This window comes from Rasamsonia byssochlamydoides (genome assembly GCF_041956645.1).
Source record: "Rasamsonia byssochlamydoides strain NRRL 3658 unplaced genomic scaffold VTN77scaffold_6, whole genome shotgun sequence".
Lineage (NCBI taxonomy): Eukaryota > Fungi > Ascomycota > Eurotiomycetes > Eurotiales > Trichocomaceae > Rasamsonia > Rasamsonia byssochlamydoides.
Genome location: NW_027192389.1, coordinates 67,643 through 90,572, shown reverse-complemented (window position 1 = coordinate 90,572; position 22,930 = coordinate 67,643). Strand labels below are relative to the sequence as shown.

At 49.0% G+C, this 22,930-nt stretch overlaps 7 protein-coding genes across 7 annotated transcripts; 3 read left to right on the top strand and 4 right to left on the bottom strand.

Moving 5' to 3' along the window:
* Positions 1-1,238: 1,238 nt before the first annotated feature.
* On the bottom strand, positions 1,239-4,604 carry VTN77DRAFT_7304 (uncharacterized protein; the record flags this gene model as incomplete). Its single annotated transcript, XM_069423679.1, has 4 exons — positions 1,239-2,567; positions 2,635-3,851; positions 3,904-4,540; positions 4,596-4,604. 4 exons carry the CDS (start codon positions 4,602-4,604, stop codon positions 1,239-1,241), a joined length of 3,192 nt encoding a protein of 1,063 aa, XP_069281110.1.
* Positions 4,605-5,517: 913 nt separating this feature from the next.
* Positions 5,518-7,375, top strand: VTN77DRAFT_7303 (uncharacterized protein; the record flags this gene model as incomplete). Its single annotated transcript, XM_069423678.1, has 10 exons — positions 5,518-5,802; positions 5,874-6,024; positions 6,106-6,211; positions 6,291-6,366; positions 6,460-6,528; positions 6,588-6,633; positions 6,684-6,808; positions 6,871-6,976; positions 7,044-7,100; positions 7,155-7,375. The coding sequence occupies 10 exons, from the start codon at positions 5,518-5,520 to the stop codon at positions 7,373-7,375; spliced, it is 1,242 nt and encodes a 413-aa protein (XP_069281109.1).
* Positions 7,376-7,674: 299 nt separating this feature from the next.
* VTN77DRAFT_7302 (uncharacterized protein) lies at positions 7,675-9,496 on the bottom strand (the record flags this gene model as incomplete). The annotated part of the gene is made up of 3 exons (XM_069423677.1): positions 7,675-7,717; positions 7,777-9,264; positions 9,324-9,496. 3 exons carry the CDS (start codon positions 9,494-9,496, stop codon positions 7,675-7,677), a joined length of 1,704 nt encoding a protein of 567 aa, XP_069281108.1.
* Positions 9,497-12,684: 3,188 nt separating this feature from the next.
* On the top strand, positions 12,685-14,436 carry VTN77DRAFT_7301 (uncharacterized protein; the record flags this gene model as incomplete). The annotated part of the gene is made up of 8 exons (XM_069423676.1): positions 12,685-12,726; positions 12,779-12,825; positions 12,897-12,990; positions 13,040-13,084; positions 13,424-13,695; positions 13,747-13,764; positions 13,830-14,146; positions 14,210-14,436. The coding sequence occupies 8 exons, from the start codon at positions 12,685-12,687 to the stop codon at positions 14,434-14,436; spliced, it is 1,062 nt and encodes a 353-aa protein (XP_069281107.1).
* Positions 14,437-15,525: 1,089 nt separating this feature from the next.
* VTN77DRAFT_7300 (uncharacterized protein) lies at positions 15,526-16,029 on the top strand (the record flags this gene model as incomplete). The annotated part of the gene is made up of 1 exon (XM_069423675.1): positions 15,526-16,029. The coding sequence occupies one exon, from the start codon at positions 15,526-15,528 to the stop codon at positions 16,027-16,029; it is 504 nt and encodes a 167-aa protein (XP_069281106.1).
* Positions 16,030-17,287: 1,258 nt separating this feature from the next.
* VTN77DRAFT_7299 (uncharacterized protein) lies at positions 17,288-18,363 on the bottom strand (the record flags this gene model as incomplete). Its single annotated transcript, XM_069423672.1, has 2 exons — positions 17,288-17,802; positions 17,856-18,363. The coding sequence occupies 2 exons, from the start codon at positions 18,361-18,363 to the stop codon at positions 17,288-17,290; spliced, it is 1,023 nt and encodes a 340-aa protein (XP_069281105.1).
* A 1,673-nt stretch (positions 18,364-20,036) lies between these two features.
* Positions 20,037-21,578, bottom strand: VTN77DRAFT_7298 (uncharacterized protein; the record flags this gene model as incomplete). Its single annotated transcript, XM_069423671.1, has 1 exon — positions 20,037-21,578. The coding sequence occupies one exon, from the start codon at positions 21,576-21,578 to the stop codon at positions 20,037-20,039; it is 1,542 nt and encodes a 513-aa protein (XP_069281104.1).
* Between the last annotated feature and the right edge of the window lie 1,352 nt (positions 21,579-22,930).

Below are 22,930 nucleotides of genomic sequence, written 5' to 3'. Positions count from 1 at the left end.
ATTATTATTATCATCAATTTCTGCACTTTGGCAAGGCAGCTAATGTCATTCCATTCTCCAGCTGCAGGCTGGGGTTCCGTTGTCAGATTTCACAGCAACAAGTGTCGGGGAAAAGACCAGACAGGGTCCAAAGACGTGGCTGAGACGATGGTTGAACGGGGCCTTCTAATGAGAGCAGAGGAAGTGGTCATAGAAATTGGCAAAGCGACCGATAGCCAATGGTTGTCACATGCCTTTTAGGAGGCTGTCGCAGCAGTCTGGCGTCTTAAGAATAACCATGCAGGCTCATATGGATGGAAAACTGGTTTGGTTCAGTTGTCACTGTGGCCATGAAGGCTAGGCAGGGAAATATAATAAGCTTATACTTATAATCTGAATATAGGAGCCAAGAGTCCCAGGAAAATACTCTATAGAACAAGTATTCTTTTCTCTTCAAAGTCCAAAACCAGTCGAGCAAAGCAAGACCCGTAAGGTTTGTGCCTTGATACAATTCAAGAGTTTTTTTACAAATAGTATAGACTAATGTCGCTGAATAACCCTAACACTAGTACCAGCACTTCCTCTTCTTGAAACTGGATTCAATGGGAAACCAGTCAAGACTCTAAAGAGTCGGCAGCATCAGTTTCTAGAATGTTCAATGTCTAAGAGATATATATTATATATATATATATATATAGTCCTTGGTGTTTATGTCATATAATTTGTATTGGAAATACAGTGTCCCAAATAAATTTTCTACATATGTATATAAAGGACTCTTCTATAGAATATCGCGGGAACCGCCACTTCCAGACTGTGGCCGGTTTATTGTTTATTCAAGATCATAATGACTCGAATGATGAGGCTGCATACCATACATCAAAAGGGAAAAAAAAAAGAAAATGAAAATGAACAAAACTTGAGCCCTGGTGTTGCAGATTCGGCCAGCGTCTTGGTGAATCTGAATTAGGTAGCCCGCCAGCACCTGGAAAGATGAGACTATGTCAGAGGGACGCATTGCAGATTACCTAAGGAGCAAGTGTTATGGCACTTCATTTTCGGCTGAGTTTGCAGACTATCCTATCTGTTCCAGATTATGGCACTATATACGTACATACTCTTCTTCTACTANCTTCTCCTCCCTTTCATTCTTCTTTTGTCGATTAATGGTGTCTGTTGGAACTCAGAGCCTGAGGCCAGGCCTGGCCTGACACCCTTGCTAGCCATGTAGTATACTATACCTAGCTAGGTACCAACAATCAAACCGCAATCTCCACCTCCCAAAACGGCACCAGCTTCACCTCCCCAACTAACCCATACGGCTGTGGGCCATAACTCGCCGCATACTGCGACTGCTCCCAGCTCTGCGTGTTGTTGAAGACCAGCAGGCGGTTGCGCAGGGTGCTCGATACCTCGATGCGGACTGCGTTCGTCCCATTCTGAAGATACGGGGTTATGTCGACGACGGGATCGTCTACGTCTATTGGCGTGGTGGTCTGCCCATTGATCTGGACGAGCACGGTGTGGAAGATTGGTCGTGGGAGGGAGAGGTAGGCTCCTGCTGGAGCTGGCGCTGGCGCTGGAGCTAAGGCAGTTGTGTTGATCACTGGCCAGGCAAAGCTGCTCGTGTACACGCCAACGCCTGACGTGTGCTCTAGCCCAGAGATGTTGTACCACGGGATAAGCGTCGAGGGCAACGCCGTATATGAGTGGTAGGTATACACCGAGGTGTAATTCTGTGTCGGGTTCGGATTCGGCAACCACTCTTGCACGGCGAGATTCCATGGTCCGAGGGTGATATCATGTGGATAAGCCCGGGAAGTCGTTGTGTTGAGCCGATAGGTACGCCCGTCACTGAGGGTGATCGCCTCACTACCGCTGTCGAGGTAGGTCCGTGTAATGAGTTTCTTTGCTGATGCTGAGTAGTTGAGATATGGCACTGTTGTATTCACTACATGGACAGGCGGGACGGCCACATTCGAGAAAAACCCCTGCGGAGCGAATGCAAAGATGGTGGACTGGTTCGACTTAAGCGAGACCCATAGATTGAATCTTCCGTTGATCACGGTGTAGTTCAACACGGCGCTGATCTCGCCAGTCCAGGCGTTGAGATGGTACGGAATGACCTGGGAAGCGTTGCTATTGGTGCTGCTAACGCGAATCGACACCTCCGTCTCATGGTCCTTGTAGATATCCGAGTTGTACGTCCAGAAATAGTCCACCCCGTTCTGCTCGTCCCACCGGTGGACATACAAAATCGGAACGGGCGAGAGATTGTGTGCAGTCGGGAGGATCTTCAGCTCATTCAGCAGGATGGAGCTGACCTCGGCTTCCGACGAGGCTGTTTTCACGCTAGGATACTGGAGGAGCTTGGGGATGGAAGCCTTCACAAACTCGTCGCAGGACGGACAGTAGTAGGGCGTTTTGTCCGGGACGGTATTCACAAAGATAATGGGGAAGCCCTCCTCGGCATACTCCAGAAACCGGTTCACGGCTTCGACCGTAATATTGGTTGAATTGTCGATGATAAATCCGGAGAAGCCGGGGCTGTTACGCGAGAGGAGGCCATCAGTCACAACTGCGTTGTCCTGTTGCAATTAGCAAGGAGAACATATTCGAATAAGGATATGTATATGTATATGCGATTATACTAACCAATGTCAATATCGACGGGCTCACCCCCACATACGAATACCCCGTCCCCGCCAGCGACGGATCGCCAAACAGATTCTCCGGCATGCCATAATGCTTGATATCAACATCGATATACTTATGCCGGTAGATCGCCAGGTCAACCTTCGGCACCCCCGTCTGCAGAATCAGCTGCGTCCGCGCGATCCAGTCGCCGAACGGTCTCGTATACTGCCACGCAGGCTGTCGCGGCCCCCACATCTCCGAATACAGCCATTCGAAGGTCGTAAATCCAGGCCACTCTGCCTCAGGCCGCCAGCCCGAGTACGGATACCCATGCAGCACGATCCGGTTCACGCCGCCCGCGTAGCTGATCTTGCAGTCGTTCAGGATCACCGGCCAAGTGATGGCATAGGCCTCGTACCGGTGCGCCCCCAGCTCTGTCGAGAAGATCTGCTTCTGGCCCAGGAGGGCGCCGCCGGCCATCGCGCGGACAGCGTCGATCACGCCGTCGAAGTAGTTGGATTCCGTCTCGGGGGCGTCGATGTGTGCTGCCGCTGAGTTTATGTCCCATGGAGGAGCGAGCACTGGCGCAGTGGCATATGGCTGCAGACTGCCCTGGAGGTTCCATTTCGCGGCCCACTTGGACAGACCGTCCAGATGGTACGTCTCGTAGAGCTCCTGGAGCGTCTGGCGGTAGTCGTTGCGCAGCTTGCCGCTGATGTCTGTGCCGTTGCTGTCTATGAAGCTGAAGTAGTAGTACGAGTTGGGCAGGGTGCTGGGCGGGACGTTGGTCGTGCCAAAATACGCCGGCAACGCTTTCACCGGGGAGTAGTGTCGCGACTGGTTGAAGAACTCGATAAAGTCGTCTGTCCAGAAGAGCGTCGCGCGGAACTCAGCCGAGTCCTCCCAAGCATACACGCCCAGCTGTCGCAGCAGGTCGCCGTTCTCGCCGGCCATGACATACTGCTCCGTGAACGACGTCCACAGGTCCGTGCCGGCTTGACTGAAATGGTCGACCACATACGCGAACCACGACGCGGGATTGTCCGGGTTGGTGGCGTTGTTGAACGCGCCTTGGGCGGCCAGATAGCCAGTTCGACGCTGCCAGAACGAGAAGAGGATGTATTCGTTACCGTCTGCGGGAGCAGTATAGTTTAGCTGTCTGTTGACAACGTGTGGAGTGAGATCTACGACGCTGTCGTAGTCGAGTTGGGTGACTCGGGGATCTGGAGAGGGTGCTGTACAGATTCAGCAAAACGATACTCAGACAAGTCATCGGTAGGTACGTACTCTTGCTCCTACGCGCCACCACAGCAGCAACGAAAGTGTTAGTATAGTTGACCACCGGGGCATAGAACTCCGGCTTATTCGCATAGCCCGGGTCGGTCTTTGCTGGCGGAGGCAGCGATCCGCTGAATCTCTGGCCAGACGTCAAGTTGACCTGACCATAAGCCAACTCGGTATTCATGCCCTTCGTATTGGGATCGAGGATGGGGATGGACGCGCCCTGCGTCGGTCCCAGGGCAAGGTCGACAGTCAGATTGAGCCTCTGGGCTGTCTGCAGGATGGTGCTGAACTTCTGATACCATCGTTTCCCGCCGTAACCGTAGAGGGCCGGGTCGACGACGGCGGGTTCGATGCCGTAGTTCTCCAGACAGATTACCTCGACGCCCTGGAAGCCGTGTTCTTTCATCTGCTCGAGATCGGACTCTAGGACGGAATCCTCGACATCGGCGTCAGGGACCCAGTACCGGAAATGTGGTCGCGCAAGACCGCTGGGATTGCTGAAGTCGTGAGGGACGTTGTATTGGATCCATGGCGGAGGACGCTGTCCCACGCCGGGAGGTTTGGCAGCGTCGGTAGCAACGCTCCAGAAGAGTAGGAGAGCTGTCAGTATCCTGGATGACATCTTATCCTGCTGTCCTTCCTGCCATCAAGACACAATCCTGGATGAAGGTGAATGAAAAATATTCCTTCCTCACCACCACCATTGTTGTCGATGAGCCGTTAGCTATTAGTTCGTATTCCGTCATCCTTTGTCGTTGCTAATTCATCAACTAAAGTAGTTGAATTAGACAGTTGAACTAGTATGGAATCGGCAGAATGATATCTGAGGTCTGAAGATAATTCTTGCCCCGCCGGAGGAGAGATGGAGTAATCGTAAGTGCGTGCAGGGTATGTATCATGTATGGCGTGATACCCGCGCGCAATCACGCTGACTGCCCGGCTCGGCCTAGCCAGGCACGCAATTCATCTTCCCTGCAGATATCCTACGGCAGCATTCTTCCGAAGTCACAGTTCGATTATTATTTGACTGGATTATTATTTGGTCTTACAGGATTACTTTAGTGAGAATGGAATCGGCAATCGGAATGAATTATCCCACCATTGACAATGAAGACTGCTAAGGAGATTAATCTATGCCAGCGAAGTATTACATTAGTACTCGGCGGGGTTGGGTTCCCAGCAGCTGTACAGTATGTATTATACCGGAAGACATCCGAATGAATTCATATGTTGGTTTAATTCCAGACAGGACTGACATACCATCAGATCCACCTACCCTAAAGAATTCCCCGGTGTTAGGATGAAGGAAAATGTCGACATTGATGATGAGGAATGACGAATATAATTGATCGGAATTGACCTTCCTTGTCTGTACAGGATATATCCTACTAGCTAATATCAAGTCTGCTAGCTAACTATCTAGTTCACTGATGCAGCACTTCTCGTCCAAGATATGGGACTATACACTAGTACCGGATATCCAATCCGCTAAGTCATGTACCTGGATGTTTTTTTTTTAGTCCCCATCATTGAGATTATTTCTGCAGCGTTATATGTAGCAGTCGTCATGGACCTGTAGACAGGCAATACGATCAATTCAACTGACAGACAAGCACGATGAAGTTCCATTCTTCTGTCTACCTCTTCCTAGCCGGCATCTGGGCTACGGCCACTGCCACTGCTATAGCTACCCAGTCAGGAGAAGGAAGCCTCACAAAAACCTGCATCATCCCCGCCAAAGGCACCGGCGAAGACGACTCCCCCGCCATTATCGACGCCTTCACTGCGTGTGGCACAAACGGCCATATCATCTTCCAGGAGAACACGACGTACCATCTCAACAGCGTGTTACAGTTGCACAATCTGAGCCATGTCCAGGTTGATCTGTTGGGGACGTTGCTGGTACGAGCGCCACTTCAATTTAAGCATGAGTTTGTTAGGAGATGAGGACCATGTGTTGATATGATTTGTAGTACTCCACCGATGTCCGCTACTGGATCCAGCATGGCTCGTATTACCATTTCCAAAATATCTCAATTGCGATGGAGTTTTCGGGCGAGTACATCACCATCGACGGATACGGTACCGGCGTGATCGACGGCCAGGGGCAGGTGTGGTACGATTGTATGTCCCAAAAAGACCCCATTGGAACGAAAAGAGACTAGACAGTCTATCTTCAAGTACAGCAATACTGACTCCTGACAGTGGCCCTCGGCGTGGGAGGCCTCTTCGGCCGCCCGATCCCGTTCTCGCTGCGCAACGCGAAGCACTCCATTGCGCAGAACTTTCACATCCGACAGTCGGGGAAGTGGTATGTACAATATTTACTATGGCAAAATCGGTTTTCAGTTTAGGTACAGTACGACCGATCGGAGTGTTGACTCGGACAGGAACTTCGTCATCGTCGAGTCGCAGAATATCACTGTTGATAATATTCGCATCACGGCGCATTCGGATGATGATCAGGTGGGCGGACATCTCTCTCTCTCTCTCTCTGTCTTTTGTTTTTCTCTGAAATCAGTTTTTTGTGAATTGGAATTGACAGACTTACCATCTCAGGGAAATCCCGGCAATCTGGGCAACACGGATGGCTTCGATACACTGTACAGCGACGATGTCCGAATCTCGGTAAGCACACTTCTATCTTCCTATTTCATTAGAATGCGCTAATGATGATCTGCCTGCAGAATAGTTACGTCGATGCCGGGGACGATTGCGTCAGCTTCAAACCTGGTACGTGCATTACCGAACTTGTTCGCTTGTACTGTTATTGACAGTGTCAGGATCCACCAATATCCACGTCAAGAACCTGACCTGCGTTCAGACGGCCGGCATCGCCATCGGTAGTTTGGGCCAGTATCAAGGGGTTTTCGACCTGGTGGAGAATATCACAGCTGAAGATGTGACGGTAAAAGCATCACCTTCATCTGAGAGATGTCCATATCTGAACGCGTGTCTGACCGTCTATAGCTCATCCACAGCCGCAATGGAGCGTATATCAAGACGTATAATGGAAAATCTGTGTACTACCCTCCGCAGGGCGGAGGAAACGGAACGGGTTCGGTGCGCAATGTCCGTAAGTAGTGTCAACCAGCCTACCCTCAATCATGTCAATCTCCCGTGCAACTGACGAACATCTGCAGTATTCAAAAACTTCCACATCGAAAACATCACCGCCGCACCCGTCCTGCTGCAGCAATGTACCCACTGGGCTGGCTGGGGCGTGCCCCCCTGCGCTGACTACCCCGCCACAGGGTTCACCTTCCAGAACATCACCTGGCAGAATTTCACGGGGTATGCGAACGAGGTCATCAACACGACGACCATCTCCCTCGTCTGCTCGTCGAAATCGTCCTGCTCAGACTTTACGCTGACGGACATCGACGTGCGGCCGTTCAACAACGCAACCGCAACTGGGGTCTGTACTAATGTACAGGGGCGGGATGCGAAATGTCAGGTTACCTCTGGCTCGTGATTTTCTCAGCCTTTCAGTTTGATGTCGGTGTTTTTTTTGGGCAGGAACGTGAAGATGGATTGAATTGCGAAGAAAGTTGATAGACCTTACTTGGGTAGAGAAATTGAGGTTGTTGCAAGATGTGAGATGTGAAATTGAAATGATCGAACAATAACTGCTCCTGTGCTAGGTCGATCGTGCGGGATGTTAACTGCTCTTGTATCAATTGGTTGGTATATACGCGATGAACATGTATATAGACTGTCACTCATTTCACTCGATTGATTCCGAAAGTCAAGCAAACATTGCTGAACGACATGTCAGTGCTTTGGAAGCACATAATCCGGGTCGAGGTCTTCGCGCCTATAGAGAAAGACATGTCAGTCAGTGCGCAAGACATGTGTGATAAATGGGTGACTTACAACAAAACACCAAACTCAGCCACATACGCCGCCCAGTACCGCACCAACTCTTCCAGCACGTCCGGCTTCTCCTCCGCCAGATCATGCACCTCGCCCATGTCCGTCTCCAGGTCGAACAGCTGCCACTTCTCGGGCCCCTTAGGTGCCGGGATGAAGACGGCCTTGTACCGCCCCTTGCGCACGGCCTGGTGGAAGAACAGCTCCCAGCCGATGACGGTCGAGTCGTCGTGCACAGCCGGCAGAGTGGCGAACTCAGGCGAGTCTGCCAGATGGGCCAGCCACGACTTGCCCTTGATCTGGACGATGGGCCGGTTGCGAAACGTGTCCTGCGGGGGTGGCACGTTAGCGAGAGACAGGACGGTGGGCAGAATGTCCATGACTGTCGTGAATGCAGCCGAGATGGCCCCTTCTGGTCGCGATGACGAGGCCTTTATAATAGGAGGATAATGTATAATGGCCGGACAGCGAATACCCCCCTCAGTCACGTATCCCTTGTACATGGCTGAGGGAGCCGTCGCGGCCTGCGCCCATCGAGGCCCGTACCAGATGAACGAGTCGCCGTTGCCAAGGTTGTCGAGATCGTTGTTATAGTGCTTGTTAATAGACTTCTTAATAACGTCTCCAGTCATAGGCAACGACTCGATAATAGCGCCCTCCGCTCCATTGTCCGACATAAACAGGATAAACGTGTTGTCCAGCTCGCCCGTCTCTTCCAGATACGCCAGGACCCGTCCGACATTCCAGTCCAGCCTGTCGACCATCGCGGCAAAGACTTCCATCGTCCGAGCCGACCACGCCTTTTCGTCGGGATCCATATCAGCCCAGTCTTTCGTCGATGCCACCACCGGATGGGGCTCGACGTCCTCTGGCAGTAGGCCCAGCTTGATCTGATTACGCAGTCTCTTCTCGCGCAACACATCTGGTCCCTCGTCGTAGACGCCGCGATATTTGCGGATGATCTCCTGGGGCGCCTGGAGCGGCCAATGCGGCGCGGTAAACGCCAGATAGGCGAAGAAGGGCGCGTCCGCCTTTGGTCCAGACTTTTGCTCCTTCAGAAACTCAATCAGACGAGTGGTGTAATAGTCGCTCGAGTAGTAGTCCTTCGGGAACGTCTTAGAATGGACCTGCTTGTCATCCTCGTAGTAGAGCGACGCCCAGTGGGAAAACACCGGCCGCCCATCGGGATGGGTTGGCTCGTAGGCGTAGTGGTTCGCACCGCCGGGCAGCAGCGCAAACGATCGATCGAACCCGCGCGCGTGCGGCGTGCGATCGGCTGTCAGACCCAGATGCCATTTACCTGACATGGTCGTGTAATAGCCCGCGTCCTGCAGAATCTCGGGTAGCGCAGCCACACGGTCGTTTAGATAGCCCTCGTATCCGGGACGCTTCTTCCAGGGGGCGGAGTCACCGCCCCAGAATGCCATCTGACCCAGGCCGGCGATGTGGTTGTCTGTGCCGCTGAGCAGCATGGCACGGGTGGGGGAGCACCTGCCGGCTGTTAGGAAATAAATACATATGTAGTTAAATTAGGTTCAATCTCATCTCACATTGATGCTGTATGGAAGCCCGTAAATCTCACCCCATTTTTTGCGAGTCGATCCAAATTGGGTGTGTGAATCTCGCCGCCAAAGCATCCAAGGTCCGAGAAGCCCAGGTCATCCGCCACGATGAGCAGGATATTAGGTCGTGCAGACTTGGGATTCGGATTCGTACTCGCCATGACGGGGTTGGAGTGCCCTCTCTGCCCTCCCAGATGGACTATGAAGACTGAGTCAAGTTACGCTGTGCAGAGATGAGTAACTCAGGGCACAATCAGCAAGCATGACTGGGAGACAGCAACTAATTAATAGCTGATAATGGATGGTGGTGGTTTGCGAATGTACTGGAATGGATGATTAGCGCGGGAAGAATATGGCAGACGATGGCGTGCTCTGGAGACAGGAATGCACCTACCTAAAAAGGCAAGTGGTATGCAGATTTAGTGAAACGGACACTTGATCGGTGGAAAATTAAAGGATCAGGGTGGCCTTTCCCTTTCTGGTATAGTTCCCGTTGGATATCCGATCTGACAAAGCAGTCGCACAGGTCAGTTCCCTCAGATGTTCCACGTGACCAATGTGGCTCACCGCCTACGTCTTTTGGCATGCTGACTCAGCTGGGAGGAACCATTTTGTCTGAGGGGACTGAGGTTTATAAACTGTCCCCAATTGTTATCAAGGCTTTATGGCTGTTTTATAATGGCAAACATTAGTATTATTGTGAAAGAGTAATCTAATTGATACTTGATAATGAGATCCATCCCACTTTTTGTTTTGAGAGATATTTATTTTCTGATATAAAATATCAGATCGGTGAGGCATGGTGAGCTTCGCAATATATATATTTCCGTTACCAAGTCCCATGTTGCGGGCTAAGCCCATATTGCTGACTCAGCTTCGCTCTCGTTTTCTGATTGGTCCATTTGTTGTTCATCACATGACTCCTGTTGATATAACTCGCGTGCCTTTCTCTCTCTTCCTTCCTTTCTTCCTGCCCCAGCGAATCCTTTTTATGAAAAAAGGGAAATGAAAAGGAAGAGAAAAACCACCCAATATGTGCAAAACCTACATGATTTGGCTTAAAAGCTGCTCGATATCTTGTCTGTCTAAAAGCTGATCGGGTAATTTTGGCGATCAGAAGTCCGACACGGGGGGAACAGCACAAAAGTCGATCGAACAATGAACCAATCAAATGAAATGTAATTGAACTCTGGCTACTTTACCAAAGCTTTCGTTTAACAATAGGAGAGACTGGACATTTCCTGGATAATCAATGACAATAAATCCGTCCTCATAACACACAAACAAGCTGCAAGATTGGAGCAGACGTGTGGACATATGGCCTTGGGTAAAATCGTAGAATCAATCGTAGAATCTCTGATTTATGTATGTAGGTATTCAAAGTTGATTTTAAGTGATGAAGGTGCCATAACTCGAGGCAATTATGGGAGGAGCTGAAAAGCAAGCTGGAGGAAATTGCGCCTGAAATTAAAGAAATTCTGTCTATGTAATTGGCTCTTCCGGGTCGCTCTTTTTGTTTATTTTGTCCTTTCCTTCCCGTCTTTTTTCTTTTCTGTCTTTTTTTTTTCATCGTTTTCATCTGTTGATTTTTTTGATTTTAATTTCCTTTCCTCTCTTTTTACTACTTTTAGTACCATTCCTATATAAACTAATATAGTTTAAGTTTCTCTGCCTAAAAAAAATTTCTTAATAATTACGCCATATTAATTACTGTTGGAGGGTCTACAGTATCTGTGGTACAGTTCAAATTGGGGTATTACGATCGTTTACTCTCTCCTAGCATACTCTGGACCTCATCGAAGGATCACTAGCCTCGCTGACAAACACTTCTAAGCAATGCTTCTTGTTCGTTTACTCTAAAGAAACTGGCAGAAGACTGCAAACCTTGCAAGGGGCCAATTGCTGTAATTGACTACATTCCTCGCCGGCCCCTGGCTACCATGGAGGGCACCAACAATAGAACACCAATGATGATGTGGACTTTGTATGGACTCGGATTCTTACTTACCGAATACTCTATTCCCCTTAGACCAGATTTATAAGGTGCCCCTTAGTTGTGGTGAGGGAGAGTAAGCACCAAATACCAATTGGTGATAGTGCTCCTGCCATTAAGGTTGATAGAACGGAGCACAATATTTTTTTTTAGCAAGCTAATCTAGATTGATACAGTTTCAACAGTACACATATTTCATCCCAGCATCATGCTATATGAAAATGTCATCTATATGGATACTGGCATTATTTTCGGGATACGGATATTATTTCGACAAGACTGATTGATGTCCGATTCGGAGACACAAACATGACCCCAATGAAACCCGTCGATAATGCCGGTTGGATCCGAGAGGATGAAGGTTAGGGTTATTCTTATTGGGGGCCGCACCAATGCCGCACGCCAGGGAATCCTGTTATCCAACAGTGGCGTTTCATCTATTCCAATTTCCGCTTCAGATGAGCTGTTCTTACTATCTCAGCCTTCTTGAAGGCACAACCCCCTCTTTCCTGAAAGCCTCCTAAATTATACTCGAGGCCATGGAGGAGGTTACATTTCGCCAAGAATCCCAACTGGTCCCATGACAATGATTTTGATAGTAGAATAGCAGCCTTGAATGCAAAATGGTGGGATGCAGATTATTTCCCCAGGAATAGCTGAGACTATACTCTGGTAGGAATATGGGTGATCAAAGAATACTGAAGAAGATCTGAAGAATACTCCGTAGACTACAGACGCATGCGCATGATGTACCTACATACACCGTGGCCCAGACCTTTCGGAAAAACGGCGAAAGGGGCCGGAAGGATGTGGGGAGCGCTAAAGCTTAGCACTCCTTTATATCGATAGGATCGTAATTACTATATCGTACCCACTAGGGCTACCACAATAGATTAGATACCCTTATCACCAGACACTGCCAGTCCTAAACTCATACGTTTGAAGATTGATTAAATAATTGTAAAGGAGGGATCTTGTTACATTCGAGTATCATGTGAGTCTTTTCTTTCTTTCTTTTTCTTTTAATTTATTTTTATTTTTTTATTTAGAAAAATGACTTTCATGCTGCTTACTAAAGTATACAACATCAGGTGCAACCATACAGTTCCAAGCAACAGGGTACCTACCTATTTAGGCAGACACGTGCATGATCCGGCACCGCTTACTCCGTATATCGATAATCTCCGTCAGGGCCCAAATTAACCTTGTCACAATCTAGACTCTCGGACTTGCTCAGACCATGTGCGCCCTAGCAATCCTACAAGGAGCCATTAGCGTGGTCATGATTAAATTAAACTTTGTTTGAGGGGTCGAATTTGCTTATGTACCTCTCTGTAACGTCTGCAGAGCACATACATGTTGCTGACATCAGCAGGCACCCATCTCAATGCAGCTGAGGTAAGCCAGGGGTAATGCCTTTGATCTTCGTGCTAATTCGCAGATTCCACAGGAATATAGAGAAGATCATGAAAAGGGTACCTACTTCCGACGTACTCGGTATGCATGTCAGCAGAGCGCGCGAATTGGAGGCATCGGTGCCTGACAAAACGTTTGATGTTTAGCGTCAGGGCTAACCCGCGATGGAAAAGACAGGAACACGCCCTGCACGCCATGCCCCATATCTGGCATGAGAGAGCCGTGACATCGTCGAACGCCTCAAAGGTATGGTAGCATTTGCCTCGGAGATGGCTATAGCGTTTGTGCGCTGAAGTTGCAATCCCGTGCAGACGCGGCTGTCTTCCTCGATGGGCGATTGGTAGGCGCAGACATCGCTTCAGATGTAGACTGCCAATTCGCCCAACAAGCGGGCGAAACACTATAATGGTGCTGAGTAGAGGGGTTAGTGATTATGATTCCGCTTCAGCTGATGATCCTTCATCTTTGTGTTTGTTTCTACGACTTCAACCCAAGTCATGGAATATAAAATGATGGACAGAGGCCCTCTTCTCAGGCCTTTCTCCTCACCAGCGGCAGAACCAGCTCCAGCAGCTCCCATTCCCTTCCTTTCGATCATTCGATATTGAATATCGCAATTACAATCCTTTGCTTTACACTCCTTTTCTCCTGCCCTTCCTTCAATATGTTCGTTCCTCAGCTTGTTCTGGCCGGATCTCTGGCCACTATGGCCACGGCCATGCCTTTCCCTAAACCTGCCACTATCATGGACAAGTTCCATCGAGCCCTGCAGGCCAGGAGTGCTCCTGGTAACGTCCTGGTCGCGAGAACGGCCGGGGAGACGGTTACCAACGGCAACCTCGCTGTCTACACTGTCAACGACTACGACGGAATTGGTGCTGGAACCGATTCGTACACCTTTTACCAGGGAGATGGTTCGACTGCCGACGGATGGCCTGACCAGTCGGAATGGTGCGTGATCACTTTGACTGTATAATGGGGTAAATGCTAACTGTCGTCTAGGGTCTCCTTCATTGATATGTAGGCCCCCTCATCGACCTCTCGTCGACATGCTCTGCTGGTTGGATTTGTCTAATCGATTATAGGTTCAACAACAACAAGAACGCCATGTTCTCCGGCTGCGAGCAATTTGGAGTCGCCGACGACAGCGGTCCCGAAGTCGGCAGCATCTGGAATGCCATCGAGCAGGTCGCCGCCGAAACCTTTGTCGACCACCGATTCATCCTGGCCGTCATCATGCAGGAGTCCAGCGGTTGTGTGCGCGTGCCGACCACCTACGGCTCCGTCGCCAACCCTGGCCTGATGCAGGATCACGATGGCTCTGCCACCTGCAACTACGGCAATGGCGATGTGGTCAACCCCTGCCCACAGAGCACCATCACCCAGATGGTCGACGATGGAAGTAAGAATCCTTTCCACAAGAAAGTCTGTCTCCAAAATGACATGCTGATCTGATCAATCACAGCTGGCGGTACTGCGTCCGGTGACGGTCTCGCCAACTGCCTGAACGAGGCTCCTGCTGGCGCAGGCGCCCAGGCATTCTACCAGGCCGCTCGTATCTACAACTCCGGTTCGATCGACCCGTCTGGCGACCTCGGCGCTGGTGTCGCCACTCACTGCTATGCCTCTGACATTGCCAACCGTTTGACCGGCTGGGTGTATGCCACCAAGACCTGCACCCTGGACGGTTAAACGGGAGAAACTATAGCCATGCAGGATCAGTCGGCTGATGACGATTTATACTGCGATGGGTATATGTTTGACACACCTGTGGACACTGAGATTGAAATTGTATATATGTATGTGCGTAGTTGATGGAGATAATTGGTACAATGTTGTGAGCGACAAAATTGTATATACGCAGACGGAGTTTCGCTATTCAAATGAAAATTAAAAAAAAAAGAAACTGTTTCTACAGTACGCACCCTGTCATTGATTTTGTAGGGATGGTAATGTCTATTGGACAGACATTCTTCGAAGAAGCAATCCCCTTCGTGAAGTGTGCACAGACCAGAATACCTACCTAGATAGGTAATTGCTCCAGGTACCGCACTTGCGGGCCTAATGCAGGTAATAATGTTACATTTGACGTGCCAAGACCAGAGTCTAAATGAGAGTCTAAAATAGTTTGAGTTACAGATTAATTGTCAAACAGACCAATGAGAATTCGTCAATGGATCTGTTGCAACGAAAGGTTAATGTGATTTCTTCATCATAGTGCACATATTAATAATAGACGGTTAAAGTTGTGCCATATAAAACCTAAAAAGGTGAAAATTGAGTATGTTACAGGATGTGACTCTCTGAACACCGAGTTCAAAAATGAAATCACATGACCAGTTTTGTTGCGACAAATCCTGAACAAGCATTACGATAATATGACCGACAAGATAGATTGTAATTGCAATCCCAAAGAACCCTCAGGTATCCTAGAACCAACCAGAACTCTAAATACCATCCGGCCCAACCCACATTAGTCATAGACATTTCTCCATTTCAGTAATATATAGCTTGATAGTTGATGACTACCGCGACCCGTTAAGGTACCGTCGGAGTTCAGGCTGGTTGGCGACGAAGCCATGACGCCATACCCAAACACCACGCTTTCGGTTACTAATGCATGCCTCTACATACATTCTGTACGTTTGCTATGCTGTCATTATTTCTCTGGAAAGTTCTTGTCGGATCACTCAGCCAAGCTAATTCATTCTGGCCAAGAATTCTCCTCCCTGACCTTATCTCTGAGACTTCATCCCCGCAGCTTCATAGCTGAGCTCCAACATGTCAGTATTATCTCCTCAGCCCGAACCCACGGCCGACAATTCGCCAACGCGATCACCACCGTCCTTTCCGCTTTCCGAGAGGCCTAAATTATGTTGGGCTGGCGAACATGAGGCGCCTCCACTTATCAAACGCCGCACCAGGACATTTAAGCATCCCGAGCTTGGAGAAATCACACGGCCATACTATATGTGCACCACCTGCGACAGCAATAAAACCAACGTCTTCCGAAATTGTGGTTATCCGCGCGGCTTCGTCACCTGGGATGACGACATTGGCCTCCATTCGGATAATCCCAGATGCTACTGCGGGGTTCCAAGTCGCCAGGACCGGAAATGCAGGTTTACCGGTTTATTTGGGGACGGGTTCTGGATCTGTGCTTCAGGAGCCTGTGGCTACTATTCCGATAGGAAGGACGGCGTGCCGTATGATGAATCGAAGACATGGGGTGACTATGATGCATTTCGTCCTGAGCTTCTGGGGGGAATGCCAGCCTTTTGTTGAATGGGGCGGTTCTTGTGTATTTATAAGGAGGTTTCCGCGGAAGAATTGTCACCACCGCCGTTTCTCAGGACACCAGAAGACACAAGCTCGCCCAATATCACCGAGTCGGAGTGGCGCAGATCAACCAGACGACTTGGCTCGACGATGGTGTAGAGGAAGTTTCGATCTTGGTATGAGCTAGGAGCGCGAAACCTGCGCATCAGTTGGAACCGATATTTGTGAGGATGTGTGGCGTAATCATTCAACCTGTATCTGCTGGGAAATCGAAGATGAGCCATCACCCACCGCCGAAATTGGAAGTTGTTCGACCATATTATGTGTGTAAATATGGCTCTTCGCAGATGGAATTTATTAAATCGAAATGACGAGCAGCTTCCATCATGCAGCTTGCGGCAGGCACCGATGACTGTGGAGGACACATTTGCTAAAATACCATCTTCCGTATAATGTCAGCAACGACATCCATTCTGGCGAGATCGCCTGACAAAGAGTCATATCCGGTCGTAATGCTCTTCCACTTTCTAAAGTACCCACACTATCACAAGGACCTAGATAGGGTGGCCTAAGCAGCAGCACCCAGTGAAAAGAAGGACCTCTGCGTAGGCAATTCTCCGATACCAACATCTCTGAATACTGTTGAATGGAAGCACTGCCATAAAGAAGAGGCAAGTATCATCAACATAGCCACAGCAGTGTGGCGCAGTTTAGGTTATGGGTGTGGCTGCCAGCCCTAGCCCCGGGCCCTAAGCCCTAGGTCTTTGCGCTGGCCCACCATGGCCCTGAGATCCCAGCCAGTGAACTTGATAATAAGCTTATTTTTCCATGATTATTTGTAGAAATATTTATGTTATTAGTATAATGAATACCTTGGAAGCTGTGTTGGCGAGGACCACTAAGGTATATGAGTCTACTGCTTGGACAGACAACCACAACGCGCAAACTTGCTGGAAAAAAAAAGGTAAAAGTAAATTGATAGAGAATCTGATAGAGAACTAGAAATCTTGGAACAATTTGAGAAGCTCATAGGCCCTGTCATTCTGTCATGCGATTTGACGACTTCATTCGACCTCCCGCCCTCATCTCATCCCCTTCCTTCCCTCCCGCTGAATTCAGCTGCGTGAAAACAGAAATTGGCAGGGGCCATGAGCACATAAGTGAAGAATAATGGAAGGAACAATCGTAGAGATGTAGATTCAGTGCACCAGTCAGTGCTGCTCAAGGAGTGTCTGTCTTTTGAACCCACCGAATGCCTTCACTCTCAGCTCTGCCTCGATTCGTCTATGTCTATGCGGACAAGAATCACTGCCTTCTGGATGAGGATGTCATTCTGTCCCTCTCTTCCACATCGAAATAGCGCATGGTACATCACCAGAAGAAGGTGGCCGATCTCCGCATCATCTGGGAACGCCGTGAATCTGGCATTCGATACCTTGTTGTGGGTCAGAGCATCCATGACTGTAAACTTTTTGATGTCTCTCTTCCGGATAAGACCATTGAAGCACGGTTCACTGTCTTGGTACCATTCGCACCGATATTTTTCGATAGAGCAGCTCATTTTGCTGGACAGTTCCGCGGCTTGTCCAATTATCTGCTCTCGAAGCCGTTGAAATTTATGTTCCCAGTCAAGGCCCTTTGTAAACTGGAAATTGGTAAGTAACGTCCAAATTTCGTCTGTGAGATGGTTACAGTGCGTCGTAAGTTGTTCTTGATAGTGAGGTTGGGATGTGTAAGCTCGCAGGGTATCAGATTTCCACACATCGATACTCTTGGGGTCTGTATATTTATGGCCTTAGCTTCTGATTTGGAAGTTTGGAGTCCCTTCTCACCTTTACTTGGCTCCAGACAGCGGATCCCATTCTGAATATTTTCAAGGACTCGACACTCATCAGGAGATGTTCCAACCAACACTACTTCGAAGAGGTCGCTGAGGAGTACCCGAAAGAGGCACTGTGCCAGGATTTCTGTTTGAGCCCTGGAGAACCCTTGTGGAAACATACCCGGCCTTGCTCTGATATGTGAGATCAAGGCGCGATCCTCCACAACAATTTCCCAGGCATTCCGAAACCGAAAGATCTCCGGAAGTCCTTCGACCCAGTTGGAAAGATTCTCCCGCATGGTGGTTAACTCCTCCAGAATCCACGCATCACTGACATCAAAAGCAGGTATTGACTGAAATACTTGAGTCCTGCAATTGTCAAGCTCTTTCTCAAGTTGCTGGATGCGTTCCTTAGCCTGCTGGAGCTCAAGCTCTTTTTGAACCAAATTATCGGGATTCATGCCGCGTACTTCTCTGCTCATTCGGAGTACACGCTTTGGTATGAGGGGGAAGATCATGGGAGCGTGAAGGTGGACTACGTCTGACGTCTCATATCTGGCCCTGGCCTCTCCTGATCTGATCGAATCACATTTGATCTATACGGTGGGTATCATGGGAGCAAACATCGTTCTTTGGATCAACTTGAAGGTGAAGCTTCGCCGTTACTTGTGACATTACCCTTTCTTTGGTTTTTTTTTTTTCAGGCATATTGCTCTTTGAAGACTGGCCAGAATTTTGCAGATTTGGCAACTCAACAACAGCAACGGAAAAAAAAAAGAAAAGAAAAGAGAAATATAGAGGGAAGGAGAGAGAAAAATTACGCTAGAATAGTTAATTTAGTTCCCATCTACGTTGTCTTAATGAAATTCATTGGGAGACAATTTCCCCCATTTTCTTGCTAACCTTATCTCGCGAGACTTCAGACGCATTGGTTGCACCACCTTCCCAGTGAGGACATTTCTCCCCTCTGTCGGGCAGAGAACCCATAAGATAGATCTTCTTCTAATTCCCACCCTTTATTCCTCCTTCTGTTTTTCCCCTCGTCAACGATCTCAACTGTCGACTCCAAGAGGATATAAAAAAAAAAGGTATGATCGTAAGCTAGTTTAAAACTACTATTTATTAACACTACTCAATTTCACAACCCTTACTAGGGTATGAGAGTTGTAGGAGGCCTGTAATGTCTTCTTATTTTAGATATTTAAGGCCCTATAGAGATAGAATCGTAGGGAAATAGATTAATTCCTCTTTCATCCTATTATTGTGCTTAATTAATAACCAGCACCTAACTATCCCTTGCCCAAAATATATAAAAGAGGAGTAAGAAGAGGATAGGAGTGTTGGCTACTGTTGCCACGAGCCGAGATTCAACGAGTAGGTAGATCTTATTAGTTTTATAATACTCAGCCTTTATGGTTTATTTTCTATGAGAGAAATGAGTCTTAGACTCGTCTATAAATAAAGACTGGTAAGACTCTGAAGCATATTAATTAAGTGACATCTATTTTACTGCCGAAAATTAAAAATTAATACTTCAGCTTAAATATTATTTTTGAATTCATTAGAATTTTCTCTTATTTTTATATGTTAAGTCCTAGAGTCAGCTCAACTCGTTGAGCCAAGATTTGATGAGTAGATCATCTGAATAAGTGCCTTCTTATGAGTTAGTCTTGGCAATGAGTAGAAATAAATTTAAAAGACTCGATGTCGACTCGTGATAACCGTAGTGTTGGTAGTACTACTTACGGATGATTCCTTTTTCTAAAGAGAAGGTAAACATTTCTTATCCTAGGGGTACTACGACAGGGAGATCTGCTTCTGCGGAGGAGTACTTGGAGGCTAAGAAGATGCCAATGTAATGTCATTACATGTGAATCGGGAAGTCGTGACTGCCGCCACTACGAGTTCCTTGAACAGGAAAGGCCGTAGGTGATACCCAGGCCGTAGTGGCGCCCATATCTCCCCTTGGAAAATAATCAAAAAACATTCGCTGACAATAACATTCTGAGACTCCATCATTTTCTGCATTCCACATTCTACCACATTTTGTCAATCTGATATACTCCGCTATATCGACCGACAAATCAACAACCCTTGCACTGGAATCTCTTCATCCACGCTTCACTCCACACTTCACTCCTCCAGCTGATTCTAGCTAACAATCTTTCGCAAGCACACATCCAGCGAACTGTCAATTGCAGATCGTCACCGGCTCCGGACTCGGAATCTCCTCCGCTACTCCAACCTGATTCGCGAACGCCAACAGCGCCAGCCGCCTCTCGTACAGGTGCTTCAGATCCACGCGCTTCGCCGCGTCGTCGTCATTGTGCCCCGTGATCAAGATGATCATGAAGAACGACTCGATAATGCTGGGCGGGATGTTGGAGATCAACTGGCCCGTCGTGTTCCACTGCATCACGCTCGACCCGATGAGCAGGCCGATGATGATGAGAAATCCGGCGATGACCGTAAGTTCATGCGCGCAGATTCGGTTCATGGTAGTGGACACGCGGTAGGTCAGCGACTTGGTTTCAATCCTCTCCCGATCTGGCATGCGCATGCCGGTGATCTCAAACAAGGCCGCATCGCTCACGTTCACCTTCTCGAACTCCACGTCCTCAAAGTCGTTCAGCTTGTTCTGCACGTTCCGCAGCACGAAGCCGTCGTTCATCCCCACCAGCCCGGCATACGTCCCGATGAAGAGCCACCAGTTGGAGCTGAACGACATGACGGGGCCGACGGCAAGCCAAACGATGATGACGATGATGAGAATCACGATCCCCACGAGCGTCCCGACCACGTCGGCGTAGTAGAAGATGACTTTCTGGACAACGTTAGCCTTTGGCGGTGGGATGACGACGAGTTCATTGTCCTGCTGGTCTCCGGTCAAGGTCCGCAGTTTGAGTTCGAGGGCCGCATCGACACGGAAGATGGCGTCCAGACAGCGCTTCGTGTACTCCGAGTGTCGTTCGCGGATGTTGGCCAGAAACGAAAACACAAAGACCATCAGGGCCGACGTGGCCGAGTTGATGTACAGCTCCCACATGTCGCTCCACCCGCAGGGCGCGCCGAACCCGAGCCAGATGACGATACAGGCCCAGTAGAGTGCAACAGTGACGAGATGGCCCAGGACGCGGGAGAAGGCGGTGACAGCCCGTCCGAACCAGTTCTCGCCGGGCAGTTCGGGGTCGAACTCGCTAACAATCGTATCTTTCTCTTCCTTCGCCGCGGCCAGACGCGCCAGTTCATCCTTGTCGATGCCAGCCACGAGCTTCCTCAGCATGCGGTTGTGGGAGGCACCGCGCGAGCGCAGTTCCGCCGTCACAGCCAGCACATCCTCGTAGCCATTCATCTGCTGGCGCATCAGGAACGAATCAAACACATAACTCAGGATGGCCTGGACGTCCGAGATCAGAGCCTGCCAGGTGAGCGAGCCGTGAAACGGAATGCCGAGGAACGCCCAGACCAGAAGACCGGCCAGGATGGTGAAGAAGACGTGCTCCGAGCCAGAAAAACGGACGATGATATCTAGCCAGCGATCCAGTCTGCGCGGTTTGACCCGGCTGACGTAGCCTTGAATGCTCTCGACGGCAACCTCCCAGGCGACGGGCTCCTTCTCTTTCTCTGACTGGGGGGTTGAGGCACCATTCTTTGCCAGCTTCTGCGTGGGAGCAACGCCTTGGATCTCCCGCTTGAAGACGGGGACGCAGATGGCACGGAGGAACTTGGACATTTTAACTTTTTTTTATCTTTCAAATCTTTAACAACCTTCTTGGCAACCCCCCTTTTTTCTCTTGGCCTTTTTTTAATTCTTTTTTTCTTTTGACTTATGTCTTCAAGTTTAAAGCGTTCTATTCAGTCGCTTGCAACGTCGCTACTCTAGTCAATACACGTGACAGTCAATGACGCCAGGATTGGTGACTTACAGTGCCAATCCGTTTGCCATAACCCATGGAGTGAACAGTGCGACCATGACCATGACAGTGGTTGCCAAGTAGTCGAGTCTTCGCTCAGAAGACAGAGAGGCTGGCGATCGAAAGGGGTATACCATTCCCATTCTATGGCGGACGGGTTGGTTCGCAGAGGAAAGCTCCTGCAGAGCTAGACGGGTGAGCGTGAAAGGGCGCCAGAATTGGTGGATGAAAGAAACAAACAAGAAACCGAGCTGATGAATGAAGTTCACCAGTACGTAGGCCAGTGGATAGGTGATTGAATAAATTCGTGGGTGAAAGGTTTTAAACCTGGTCGGTAGGGCAGCAATGGCAGGAAGTCGGCCTTTGTATTTATGATAGAGGGAGGGGCAGTGAAAATAGTTACCGAGCCTAATAAAATTAAAGTAACGAGGTGAAAAAATTTTTACTTTTTTTATTCCTACCAATTATGTAATGTCCACGGCTGGCTTGCATCTTGTTTACATCTGCTCTCTCACCGCATTTTTTTTACTGTTTTTTTTTCTTTTTCTCTCCTCTCGACTCTACTCGTCTAGAGGCTCTTCTGCGAGACAACAAGACAGAAAAAATCCCTCATAGATTTGTCCTAGCCTGGGGGAGCCCAACTGGCCCTCCGGTGCCGCAGTTAAGGGCATAGCTCTTTATCTGGTGAATCAGCTGGAGGGAGCCCTGAAGGTACCTCTAGCTGGGTCCTTCCTCTCCTGGTCTTGCCGAAAAGAGAAGGAAGGTCGCCGAAGACTTCTATCCGCGCGGGTGCAAATTTTTCTGTCTCCATCTGTATCGATACACTAGTCTACCAGCGATCTCGCCTTTTTTTTTGCCGGCCAGCAAAGCGCAAGATGAATAGCAAATTCGTCAATGATCTCGCAAGCCAGAGGACTGCAGCCCGAAAGAGTAAAACAAACGAGCCCAAAGTCTGGTACGATCGCTGAGGTACCTGTTAGGCCCCTTCTACTACGGGATAAGTACCTCATGCTGGCTCTAGCTCCCGCGCAAATAATGTTTTGTTGATATTAAGGTTGTGGAAGCTAGTCGAGTGTCGCGCTGACCATGACGTAGGTATGAATTGACTAAAAAAAATTCTGTTTCTTTTCTTTTCTTTTTCTTCCTCCTCCTTCTCCTCCTCCTCCTTCTT